Source organism: Enoplosus armatus, chromosome 14 (genome assembly GCF_043641665.1).
Source record: "Enoplosus armatus isolate fEnoArm2 chromosome 14, fEnoArm2.hap1, whole genome shotgun sequence".
NCBI lineage: Eukaryota > Metazoa > Chordata > Actinopteri > Centrarchiformes > Enoplosidae > Enoplosus > Enoplosus armatus.
In genome coordinates this window covers 4,764,686-4,777,529 of record NC_092193.1, presented here as the reverse complement: position 1 = coordinate 4,777,529, position 12,844 = coordinate 4,764,686, and the positions used below count along the sequence as shown (strand labels likewise).

At 40.5% G+C, this 12,844-nt stretch overlaps 1 protein-coding gene across 1 annotated transcript in view; it reads right to left on the bottom strand.

Moving 5' to 3' along the window:
- lig1 (ligase I, DNA, ATP-dependent) overlaps window positions 1-12,494 on the bottom strand; it is a 40,856-nt gene extending 28,362 nt beyond the window's left edge. Inside the window, exons 1-10 of the mRNA XM_070918766.1 lie at window positions 12,412-12,494; window positions 11,698-11,766; window positions 10,511-10,691; window positions 8,091-8,256; window positions 6,408-6,539; window positions 4,435-4,812; window positions 4,167-4,275; window positions 2,060-2,146; window positions 1,256-1,312; window positions 460-518 (exon numbers count right to left, since the gene is read on the bottom strand). Of these exons, the coding sequence (XP_070774867.1) occupies window positions 460-518; window positions 1,256-1,312; window positions 2,060-2,146; window positions 4,167-4,275; window positions 4,435-4,812; window positions 6,408-6,539; window positions 8,091-8,256; window positions 10,511-10,691; window positions 11,698-11,766; window positions 12,412-12,428 (1,255 nt within the window). The 5' untranslated portion in view covers window positions 12,429-12,494. The remainder of the gene's footprint in view (window positions 1-459; window positions 519-1,255; window positions 1,313-2,059; window positions 2,147-4,166; window positions 4,276-4,434; window positions 4,813-6,407; window positions 6,540-8,090; window positions 8,257-10,510; window positions 10,692-11,697; window positions 11,767-12,411) is intronic.
- Between the last annotated feature and the right edge of the window lie 350 nt (window positions 12,495-12,844).

Below are 12,844 nucleotides of genomic sequence, written 5' to 3'. Positions count from 1 at the left end.
ACACACACACCATCTGAATCCCACAGGTACATCCTCATACACACACTAACAAACAGACACACTCAAAACAAAAACATGGCCACATACACTCACAGTCAACACCAGACAAAAAAACAGAAGCGCTCACACACACATCATCCGAATCCCACAGGTACATGCTCACACACACACACACACACACACACACACACACACACACACACACACACACACACACACACACACACACACACACACACACACACACACACACACACACACACACACACACACACACACACACACACACACACACACACACACACACACACACACACACATACATCAATGAACTGACTCATCCTCCCACTTTTATGTGCAACCTGGCTTCATCATCATCTCCTTGATAGAGTGGCTGGCAGCCAGCTGCCTGTGTAGCTACATCAGCATGCATTATGGGAGAGATAAAATACCATTTACCTGGAGAGAGCAGCAGCACGGAGCGAAACAGGTTCGACAGCGTCTCGATGTTTCTCAGTCTAGGAAATGACAACGGGATTGCTTTGAGACAAGGAAGACGAGTTAAACGAATTTTAAAACCATCCTGTAAATTCTAGGAGGCGGGAAATGAGATTTGTCTGGAGGTTTTAATCGGAAATGGAAGCTGGGGAGGTGGATGAACAGTTTATTTATGAAACACTATACATCAATTGTAGTCATCAACGAGTCATTTGTCATTCAATACTCTCAAATATAAAAAGGAAGTCTGTAAAGGTGTTTTCAATTTTTTGGAAAGAGGCTTAAACTAGGAATCATCCATTAAAATGTATGATCTGGATTCCTAAAGCTAACAATCACATGCATTTCCACCACTAAAAACTATATTTGTTGTTGGTCTCTAGCTCAAGAGTTAGTAAATAAGCCATCAGCCAAGTTGCCAAGAAAGAGCTGAAAAACAGCCATTAAATGACACCGACGTGTGAAAAAAGTTGCTAAAATACACTCTTGAGCATTCCTAGAAAGCGACCTAATTGTACGATTTCTTCATGTTCCCTGCCCTCCCCAGAAGATTAATCCAATTTCTTCACTTTCCCTGGCTGGAACACATTTCTCTAATTATATTCCAGAAATTCCCAGCAGGAAGCTTGAGTGGTAATTTTGTAAAAATGCTTATATTATATCCTTTGAACAGAGCAGCGATCACTTTCTCCCAAATGATGTTTACCTCATTTGAGAATTAAAAACAAACACCTTTTCCTCCATATGGAGCTCTTACCTGCCAGAGTCGTCTTCAATCTTCTCAAAGGTGCGAGCCACAGCCAAGTACGGCACTCTGGAGAGCGATGAGCATGTGGTTAGCAGGCGAAGCATCCACACCGACAGATTTTTACATTCAAAGCGTTTAGCTGACTCAGCTGCTCAGAGCAACAAGCAATTAGTGCAACAGTAGAATGAGCTTTGATTCTGGGTTATCAAAAAGCCATGAAAGCAACAACAGGGAGGACAAAGGTTGGAGCTGCCATGGCGGGAAAACTGTGTCCTTACAATGAAAAAAAACAAAAAACTATTATGCTCCTTAAGGGGGGGGGGGGGTTTGAAGAGTTTGTCTTTTTTTTTTTTTTTTTTTTTTTAGGACAAAAGCCTTCAAAAAATAATTTTCTGTAGCGGGCCGCTGAGGTGAATCATGGGATTTAAATGCATTGTAAATATTCGGAACACTACAGTCTTATTAAATCAAATGCTGATAGTTTTTGGATTTATCTCTATGTCTTTGGAGTAGCAGACGTTTGCAATATGAGAAAATCTGAGAGCCAAAATGATTATTCAAGTTCAGAGACACGACATTTAAAAGTCAATTCAGTGACTGACATGTTCAGTTTCAACCGTTCAGAAGCAGTAAACTCCACCCATCTGGTACTTTTATAGATAAAACAATTAATCAAGGTACATATAACCTTGACTTCCCCAAAAAAGCCAGGTTGGAGGAATACATTTGAGACTTTGGGTTCCCATTTCTGCACAAGGTCGTTGAGATAAGACAATAATAAGATGAGATGAGATAAAAGTGGTCTGGACTTACTTCTGGCCCTGCTTCCAGCAGGCGTGGTCCACAGGATGGTAGTTAGCCCCAGACGGATCGTAGTCCGTTTGTCCGGGCGTTGACTCACTGAGGAAGATCACAACGAGAAAAAGAGCAAATTAAGAGTAACGCAATACTAACTAACTAGATGATGGTGACAGCTGTTACTGTCACTGAAGCCAACTCAGACCTCTTTGTAGACAGAAAGTCATGCACACTATTGTCACAACAATGAGGAAGCTTCACTGGTTAGTTCACACCGGAAGAAGTTGAACAACAGCAACGTTCATCTCGAAAGAAAAATACCAGTACTTATAAAGAAAAAATTCAACATATTTAATGGAAGTGTTTCCCCACGTCAGCAATGTTATATAATAATTTATTCTTGCAAAAAAAAACACTAATTAGGATGGTTAAAAAGTTATGTTTTTTACTGCAGTAAATGTAAGATATGTGAAGTTTTTCTTTTCCTCACACAAGATGCAAAAAAACTGGAGTCAAACAAAATATCATTGCCTGAATTCATTACAAGGAGAGATACTATAGCTGTGAACTTTCTTTTGTATGCAACGCCTATCGTTCCTACACTGTCGCGCACAAGGCACTGATAAAAAATAAATAGTTAGGAGGATGAAAAATGCATTTCCTCTCTTCTTGAGCTAAAAATAGTTTGTGGCTGGAATAGTTAACATGACCTCAAAATGACAAAGCAGTAATACACTGCTGCCGTTTCTGCTGCTACTGGTTTATTTATATGTTATAAAAGCACAGCTTTCTATAAGAAAGACTCGTTTTCATAATAACGTTGAATACAGAAATTGATTGTCTTAAAGCACTAGAGAGCGCATACCTTAGCTGAGGCTACAAAATCCTCCTTTTTTAATAACAAAAAGTGTTTTTGTTTTAGATTTTGATTTGCATCTGGATCCAGATCTACATCCAAATCCACAGTGACAGATAATCATTTGATATGGGACAATTATTTTCCCCACTCAAGTACGAGCAGACGTTCTTGAGAAAATACGACAAATAGTCAAAAATGTCTTATCACACAGTGTTAGGATCAACAATCAGTTGTTCTTTGGCCTAACTTTAAACAACATGTAACTGAAGTCCGTTGATATATCTATATATACCAGACACTGTACAGATTAAGACTGATTTTAAACCTATATTGGTTTTGTGGTTTAACTATTCAGAATCAGGTTGAATTTCCGCTCAACTGGCTGTTGTTTAACGCTCAGTTTGAGAACGTTTTTTTTTCCCTTCTTGCTTTCCTTTAGTAAGACTGTATAAAGTAAAGCTGCCTTTCTTGTTTTGTCAACATTATGTATATGCAGCCATCTTGCTTGAATTCAATTTGACTGGAATTGTCAATGGACAGAACTGATGAGGGCTTCAGCGTGAGCATAGCAAGTCGTACATTTTGGCCATGCAGAAAGGCCGATTAAAACACGTAGTGTGAGTTAACACAATGAACAAGATTCATTTAAATGGCACAGAGACACACAGACAAACGAACTGGATCAAAACAATAAACCTCCCTGGTGGAAGTTATCAATGAAAACAATCAGATGTAATTGAATATATGAGATTTCGCCGATGACACTCGCTGCGAGACGTGCCTCGGTCCTGAACATGGCGGACTGGCGTTCACTCCCCGGACCACGTGCCCTGACAGTGAGAGAAAAAGCGCCGAGCGGACGGCTTTGTCATATAGGACAGCAGGTGTCCTCACAGGCGCTTTTTGCTTCTCACTTTGTCAGTCAACTCTCCTTACTCTCATCGCGTGATATGCGAAAGACTCCCGATACTGTACGGAGAAAACACTTTCAGTTTATAATTGAAAAGTTCGTCGTCCGACTAAGTATTGACAACACGTTTAGTATTTTACAAATTAAGAGTTTTTATTTGATGAATGTGGCAGCTGATGCACAAAAATGAACTAGATGGGTTTTATTTCTACTTTCAAATAAGGCAAAACGACGGTGGGCAAGTAATGTAATTGGTGAATCCACGAACACGGTGTAACACCGGTAACAGAGACTACCGCATCTGGCCTATCACGCCTGAGCCGTCAGTCACTTCCTGTTGTACTTTGCCTTACCCTTTAGTGTCTTTGCTCTCCTCCGCTGAAGTCTTCCTCTCTGCACTCGTCTTCTTCTCTCCTTCAGTCTTCTCTTGTTTCTCCGTCTTCACTGTTGCTTTTCTGGGAGCTATTGAAAAAAAGAAACAAATAAAAGTGAAGGTGAACATGGAGCAGGGGTTGGGGCAGAGCAATATTTTGCTGTCTTTCCTAACTGATAAAAGCATAGCACATTTACGGACACTTTTTTTTTTTATGCAAGCACAGAGCTATGCAAATTCCTCCTCACCAAAGAAACTGCTGATGGGGGCTTTCTTGGGCAGCTCCTTATCTTTCTGCTCTTTTGCTTCTTTCTGCTTTTTCGCCGTTTGACTTTTTGGGCTCTCTTCTCCCTCTCGCGTGTCCTTTTCAACCACCTCCTTCGTGGCAATAGCAGGCCCTTTCTCATCATCTGTCTTCTCCTTTGCCTCATTTTTCTTTACCGCCCCCTCAGCTTTCTTTTCTTCCTCATCAGAGCTCTTCCTCTCCACCCGCTCCTCCTCCTTGGCCTCCTCTCCTTCCTCTTTGTTCTTGTTCTCCACCTCCTCATCTGGGCGGTTAGCGTCGGTCACTGCCTTTTCAACTCTTTCTTCCTTTGCTCCCTCCTCCATGGGTTCATCTGTGTTTCCTACACAGGGTGAGACAAAAAGGGAGTGGAGTCATTGAAGAAAGAAATGCCAGCAGGTTTAATGAGCGCGACCCAGTTTTGTGAGCCCACGTTTGAAGATGGTTTTCAACATAACAGCCTTCTTCAATAAAATGCCGCAGGTTATATTTTTGAGGTTTCCTTTTCACCCGAGAGGTAAGGGAGAAATTATTATTGACAAACTTGTAGCACAGAGTCCTAGCAGCCAGAGCTGAGGCCATGATACTGGCTGAGTGAGGAGCCAGACATGAAAGATTAATTTTCTCAACCGCAAGTTAAAAATGATTGGTGAATCCAACAGTCACTTTTGCTATTTTATAATCCAATTTAAGAAAAGAGAGGGGTCATTTCCCTGTCAGCTATGCTACTGTAGCTGCACATGCTGCTTGGAAAAAAAAAAACTCCAGGTTTAGGAAGTGCTGACTGTGGGAAAACTCAATTCAATCAAAAACAGATTAGGCAAAGCCAAAGTGGCTTTGGTGGATGGTGTAAATTTCCGAAATTGCTTCTCAATGATGGTGACAGCGTGGGCCCCGATGCTGCTCTGTTATTTAGGATAAAAATTCCCAACAAGTGGCAAAGGAGTAAAAGTAAAACCTTGTCACAGAGCAGAGTTCCAACAGTTTGCTTAGAAATTTAACTTTTTCCAAAAGCTGAGGGTTTTGGCACTTGTAGTGGCATCTTAATAGAAAGATTAAGCTGAGATTATACAGCAGCAAGCATTATAATGACTATGGAGTAAGCAATGACAGATGAGAACTGACTTTCTTTAATTTTCTAGGCTTAAGCTGTTTTTGCTGTTTTCACTCTCTTTATTCGCAGGCTTATGGCATCATCACTACACGTCGACATACTCTTATTTTCTGGATAACACGCATCAGCCGCATCATTAGATGTTAGGTCATCTGATCATTGTTTTTCTATGAATCCATTCAAAAATTAAGAAAAATGTCTATCACCATTTCCCAGAGCCAACAAATTGCTTGTTTTGACTGACCAACAGTCCAAATCTTGGGAGAAGGGAGACGTACAGGAAGGTGCAGACAGCATTTATGCAAGAGAGACCCTGTGAATGTTTTGTTTTTGTACAATTGCAGGTAAGTTACGCTGGTGCCTTGACAGAAAGCCCAGAGAAGTGTGGTCCGTGTCCACTAAACACAACACCACGCAGAGTTAGAGCCACTACATGTCCTTAGGTTTTGTGCACACAGCAAATATCTGGCTAGAGGAGAGTGTCAGTGATAAAGGAATTGTGTTGATGTGACATTTCATGCCTTAGATAGTACTGTGAAGAATTGTATTGATATTGTAAAACAAAGAAAGATTTTCATCGTCAGATTTTGTAACTCCTATTGAATTTGACAGTCTAATAATCATTATTAATAATTTATCATTGGTTGTTAATAAAATCTTTACTAAATGTTTTTATTTCTCCCCATGTATCCTAGGCGTTTGTGCAACTTCCCAACTTTGATAATCCTTGAAAGCCTCCAGTTAATTTTCGACTCTCATCAAGACTTTCTGGCCCTCTGCAGGAGGTGGACTCTGTTATCTGAGTCATAGCAGAGGTGGCGTACCTGTGCTGCTGGCACTGCTCTCCACACGGGGTCGTTTGTTTTGCTGACCCTGCTCCTCCTCTGCCTCCTCTTTCTGACTCTCACCGCCGCTCCTGCTCTCATCAAGCTTCCTCTTGGGGAACATCTTCCTTGCTGCACACGTCAGGACAGGCATTAAATTAAAAAGGAGGAGAGGGAAAAAAAAGAAAAGAAATGAGAGGCATCCCAACTGAAATCATGCCATGATCAAACAGAAAGAGAATGTGGAGATGAAAACAGGACGAGTCTGCTCTCTTACTGCAGATGTAGGGCAACGAAAAAAAGAGAATCGCAGATACGTACTTTGCTAATGAAAACACTAATTCCATCCTGAAAGATATTATGCAGCACAGCAGCTTAGGGTTCCAGTGTAATTTCCTCTGTAATTTTATGCAGCAGTGGTGCTCGAGGGTAATTTTAGTTTTGGTTCCACATCCGCCTCTGTTTTGGTCCTTGTTAGAGTTCTAGCACAGGTAGCACTGCTGAAGTTTTTCTTCTAGATATTATAATGAAAGCATTTACCCAGGACATTAAGAATGCAATTTCTGGTCAAATTAGAACATTTCTTTAATGTGATGTTTTCTCCAGTGGTGATGGTGGCAGGGCGCTTATTGTGGAAACGCACCACTGCTGAAAGCAAATACTGCAGTCATCAAACACAAAGAGAATGGGATGATGAAAAGAGAATGAGCCGCTTTGCTGCTGCAAAAGTAGGATGAAGGAAACAAAGTGAGAAAGGAGGTGCTTCCCAAATGAAAACAAAGCTGCAATACTAGAAAACTGTGTAGCTCTAAGTAGCTTAAATTCTCTATTCACAAATTCTACATTTCTGGTGTGACATGAAAAACACAGCAAGCTCCACTTAAAGTCACTTGGCCTTTCCATTTTATGTTAAATGCAGATGGTTAACACACACATCTCAATTAGAAGTTACAGATAATGAACACGTATGGCAGAAAGACAGCAGCTCTTTTTCACACGTGAAATGTTCAAGCTGTCATGTGCAGACTGCAGCTATAAAATAATAATCACTACATATGTTCAAGCTTTTTTTAAGAAAGTTACCAAAGCCAGCAAACCAAAAAGGAACCAAAAAAACATTAACAATCAGCTACAATAATAAGACGACCTGCTCTGCTGATTCCATTAAGGCGCAGTCAGCGGAAACGATACATCGCAAGACAATGCAGCAATAATAATACTATTATCACAATGCAAATACACGCAGAAAAATAATGATATAGGCTCAAAAAGTGTGTACTCGCGGTTCAGCAGAAGACATAAATGACAAATAATGCAACGCAATCTAGTCTACTGGTTGTCAGTCTAACGGCTGAGACCCGTCCAGAGAGTCGAGATAACCGAAACAAGAGGGTGGAAAGTGTTTGTGGTGAACAAACTCCTCATGCATTCAGTTTGTGATAAATGTCTTGTTTTTCCCCTCATTGTGAAATAATGAGTATTTAGAGCCATTAGGCTCCTGCTAACAAGTGATCAAGTAAAATAGCTCGAGGCAGAAAAACAATCAATCCTCAGCTGGTGTCAAAGTTCAAAAATGCTGCAACTTTGGAGAAAAACAAGAGAACCACAGATTTATTTAGTAGAAAAAAAACAAACTGAAAAACAAATAAAGAAAGAATAGATCAAATCTGATCAGATACTTACCAGTCTTGCGTTTAACCATCCCAGAGGGGGAGATGGAGTTTGGGGTGTTGGGGGTCCCAGGTGATGCAGAAGAGGCCGGGGTGGCTGGAGTGGCTGGGGTTACAGGTGTAGCTGGGGCAGGAGGAGGAGACAGGGGCGTGGGAACTGCCTTAAACACATCATCCTTCTGAAAGAGACGAGCCATGATGGTACTGGTGATCACTGTGACGAGAGGCAGCATAAACAGAACGGATACAACTACTGCCGACCGTGGTTTTGATTTGACTATTTTCATCCACAGCTGACACAGAAAATGCAGGAACTGACAGTAACAGTGGTCCAGCTGTCCAAAACAATATGATCTGGATCACTGTGGATTGTCTGCATCACCCATCCTCAATTTGGCATCTTCTGCCAAGACAAATGACAGTACTCACGTACTCAAGACACGGAGAATTCATTTGTTTATGGACTTAAAAAAGCCAAACAATGACCCGTCAACATGGAACAGCTGAAAGCAAAATACAGAAAAACAGAAACCTCAACAAACTCTATGAGACAGAGTCACTCAGCATTTTAGAAAGTGTTGGAAAACAATACTGCAAACCCTGAACAACACACATCTCCATCAGTGAGGAAACAAGTTTGTTGCTCAATGAAGCGCATCGTTTAGAGAGGGCTGCTAGAAGACAATAAAAAATAAAAATCAATCAGAGGAAGCAGGGAGCACTACAGCAGGCAGGCTGGGAACCACTTCTAAAAGCCAGTGTTGAGGCCTGTACTGCATATGAAACGTCTCAATATTCTCAATTAATCACTGCTGTAGGGTTGTTCTTGCATGAGCTGAAATGTATTAATAACTATGCAGCACCACACGAGCACTGCGACAAAAGGTGGGTACAGTACATGTAGCTTGTGCTACAAGGGTCATAACTCCAGCATCACTGATGAGGATGACCCTGATGAAGGTCAAAAGCAGAAACGTGTTGGTCGGTCTTACAATAAAGTCGTTTTTTATATCAGTGATTCCCAACCAGGGGTACATATACCCCAGAGGGTACTTCTGCAGCTGACAAGGTGTACATGGAAAGATTAAGTAACACAACTAATTTGAAAAGAAAAAAAAAAAATTTAAATTATGATTTGCTACCAGCTACAAAAGGCCAACTTGCATAGGATACTTCTCCCACCATCTTGGGTAAGTTGCTATCCCTGAACACCACAAGCTACGATTGAGATGATAAAAATTAATTAGAAAAGTATGAATGCAAACATGGCCAATAACAAAATAAAGAAACATTTCCTGGATCCTGGATATGAAACCAAATATTGTAACAGTGTCTACTTTCATATAACTAATAGTGTTAAACAACATCGACTTTAAAATCCTTTCAAATGAACACATTAAGGGTTAACCCTAACCCTTAAGGACGGGACAGGTGGTGATGATGAAGAGTTACACCAGAAAAAAAAGTTAGACTGCTAAGAAGTGACCTCTTCAGACTATTACCCTTCTCTATGATCCCTGAAAGTAAGTGTAGTTGGAGCAGATAGCCCTTCTCTAATGTCAAGCCTCCTCTATTCCTTAGATCAGACTTGAAACCAAATCTGGACCCATGAAGACCTCGACTTGTGATGGGCAGTTTTCACACTTTGTTTTACATTTCATAGACCGACAAAGATGAATCACTGCTGGAAATAATCATCAGTTGCTGCCCACATTTACTTCTGGTGGAGCTGATTTGTGGCCAACAGTACAAGGTGTACAAATTTAGTACCTAGTCCCAAATATATCAAATAATTGTAACCATATGAAACAGGACGGCTCATGCTGACACACACACACACACACACACACACACACACACACACACACACACACACACACACACACACACACACACCACGTATCCTTCGCAATCTCTTCCTTCAATGAACAAATAATGAATAATTTCTGACATATTACAAACAGAACAAACGGGACGGTGAGAAGTGTTTATCAAACAACAGGTGGCTGAGCGACAGCCAAAGCCGATAATCAGGTTTCATTATGTGGCTTATTGACAAATGCATTCAACGCGGTGATTCACCATACAATTACTGTGTCTTTGTGCAACAGTGTTTTTCCCACCACTGAATAAACAATAGGCACTGATACGCCTACAGGAGCTCCAACAGTCTTATTAGATTCAGCTTGTGCAGGTCACAATGTGGATTTAGAACATTTGATGGGTTACACGCTGTTTCAATGACTTTTACACGGTGCAGGGAAAAAGGAAAATGATCTTTTATAATTATAGCATCAGACAATCAAGTATGTCTGCTCTGCTTTTTATTACAATGACATCTCATCAAACTGTCAATTTGTTTTTGCACAAATGTCACTGTTGACTTCAAAGAGACTCTGATGTCTGAATCAGGAAGTGTAAGGTGCATTTTACCTTTTCTGTTTTACCAAGAGCTTCTTTGTCTCCTTGTCCCTTGGTGGCGACTTGTTCTTTCACGACCGGTGCCTCGTCATCGTCGCTGTCCAGGATCTGACGGCTGCGTTTGGCAACCTTCTTGATGGGTGACTCAGCCTCCCGGACACCGTTCTGCACCTTGAGAGGACTTTTGGCAGGTCTGGAGACCAGAGCGCAGACACACAGTTAAGGCACCGTGTAATTCAAACAAATAAAGCCATGAGCCTCATTTATATGGTACTGGTCAAAAGCACAAACACAAGGTGCTATTTTAAGTATTCTAAAAAAGGATAAAGTTAATTGCAAAAGCAATAAAAAAATTTTAAACAAAATCACTGAGACATACAAAATCAAGGCAAGAGTCATAAAAGAGAGGTCAAAGCAACCATGAATAGATCATTACATAAAGACAAGTGTATTCGAGTGAGTTTTAAGACGTACTTTAAAGATGATACAGTCTAGAGATAATGAACAGTATCGTCAAAGCAGCTCAGAGATGAGAAACAAAAGTTATCATCTCTTTTGATGATAAGCACTTGCCACAAAAAAAGTTTTACTTAGAAATAGAGATCTATGATTCAGAGTGATTCAAAGACAACTGAATCTGTCAGAACAACTTTCAACACAGAAACATGTTTGAAAATAAGCTGAGGCACTGATATGGTTTACTGATGTCTGAGCTAATGTTCTTCTTCTCAACTTGTATTACTGCCTTGGTACAACGGTGTTTTTAAGTATGTACATAGGCAGTGATATATCCATTACTTTGTTAGTTTGACAGCTGTAATAAGTGGCATATTCCTACGAAAAAAAGTTCTGACTTGTTTGGAGCTTGATTTATTCCTACATAAAAGTTCAGATAAGACAGAGCTTCATTTATCTCGGGGGAAACTGTTGTGCAAAGTAAGAAGGAGTGCAAATATAAAGACTGAATATAAAATATCAATAAAAAGGCGCAAGTGTAAAGATATCATTAAAACAGATATCCAGAGTGCTAAATATACACAAGGTTAGCAGTAAGGACTATAAGGTGATCATATATATGTATAAGAAATGTCCAATGATTATGTCCATAATATTGCACGTTATGTCCCAAACTCTCCATCATAGTAAAGCCTTACTAAGCAATAACCTCCCACTGAGTGTGATAGAAAAGAAAAGCTTACTTTTTCACTGTTTCATCTGAGGTTTTCTTCTGAACATCCTTGTCCTTGCTCTTGGGCTGAAAGAAAGATCTGAAGGAAGAAGGTAAGTTTACAGTTAATGGCCTGATGGGCGTTAGCATGCCTGACATTAGAGCACTTTAAAAACACAGAGCTGATTTCTGCGTAACTTAGTGGGCTGGTAGTTAAAAGTGAATTAGTTATTGAGCTAAGACGAGAGCGTAACGTTAGCATAGACTTAGAGTAACTGTTAGTTTACCAGATTACCATCTTGCTAACTTAGCAGACATAGCAAGCCTGATGGAGATGCTGTTACAGTATTTGCATCTCGCTGTTTTAAAAACTTTCTTGTCGTGCCAAAACACATAACGATTAGGGTCAAGCCCGCGGACATGCTGCATTACTCGGTGCATTTATCTGACAGGAGTTTGGTGTCTGTTGGGAGCAAAAAGTGACCCCTCCAACCAAAACAGACGTTGCAGACTGATTTATGCTAATGCTAACTTACAGGAAGTGCAGTCAACACTAAAACTCAGCTAGCTAACGTTACTCTCTCCTGTAAGGCACTTAGAGACCCCTAAACACAACTCATACTAAACTAAAGTAACCGAGGGAAGTCGACTTAATGCTAAAACACATTCAGACGTCACCAAGCTAACGCCACCACCAACAGCAAGCTAAACGGAAACCATTCCTCGTTATCATCTTTACACTTACGCGATGCTCCGCTGCATGTTGTCTTCAAACTCTTCTTTTACCTGATATTAAATTAGGACTAATAGTTCAGGTACAGGTCCAACATCCACACACACACAAAAAACACCAACTCCCGCGCTGCTGAATGACAATATACTTGTAATATTCGGCGCCAAAATGACATTTCAGTCAAAGATTGTCAAAAGCGAAGTGATGTCACTCGTTGGCTAAAAATCTGACCCGTTTCCGGTCTGCAAACTTGGCCGTTACGATAAAGGCACGCGCTTTTCTGTTTGAGTTTGAACGGTTGGAGGCTAACATGTTAGCCCTGACAAACAGGCTTAAATACCATACAACAGAGTAATTCACCCATGTAACTGAACAGCAAGGGACTGTAAGTTATTATGGTCGGTTTTTCACAAAATAAAGTACAAAAAACCTAAAGTACAAACAC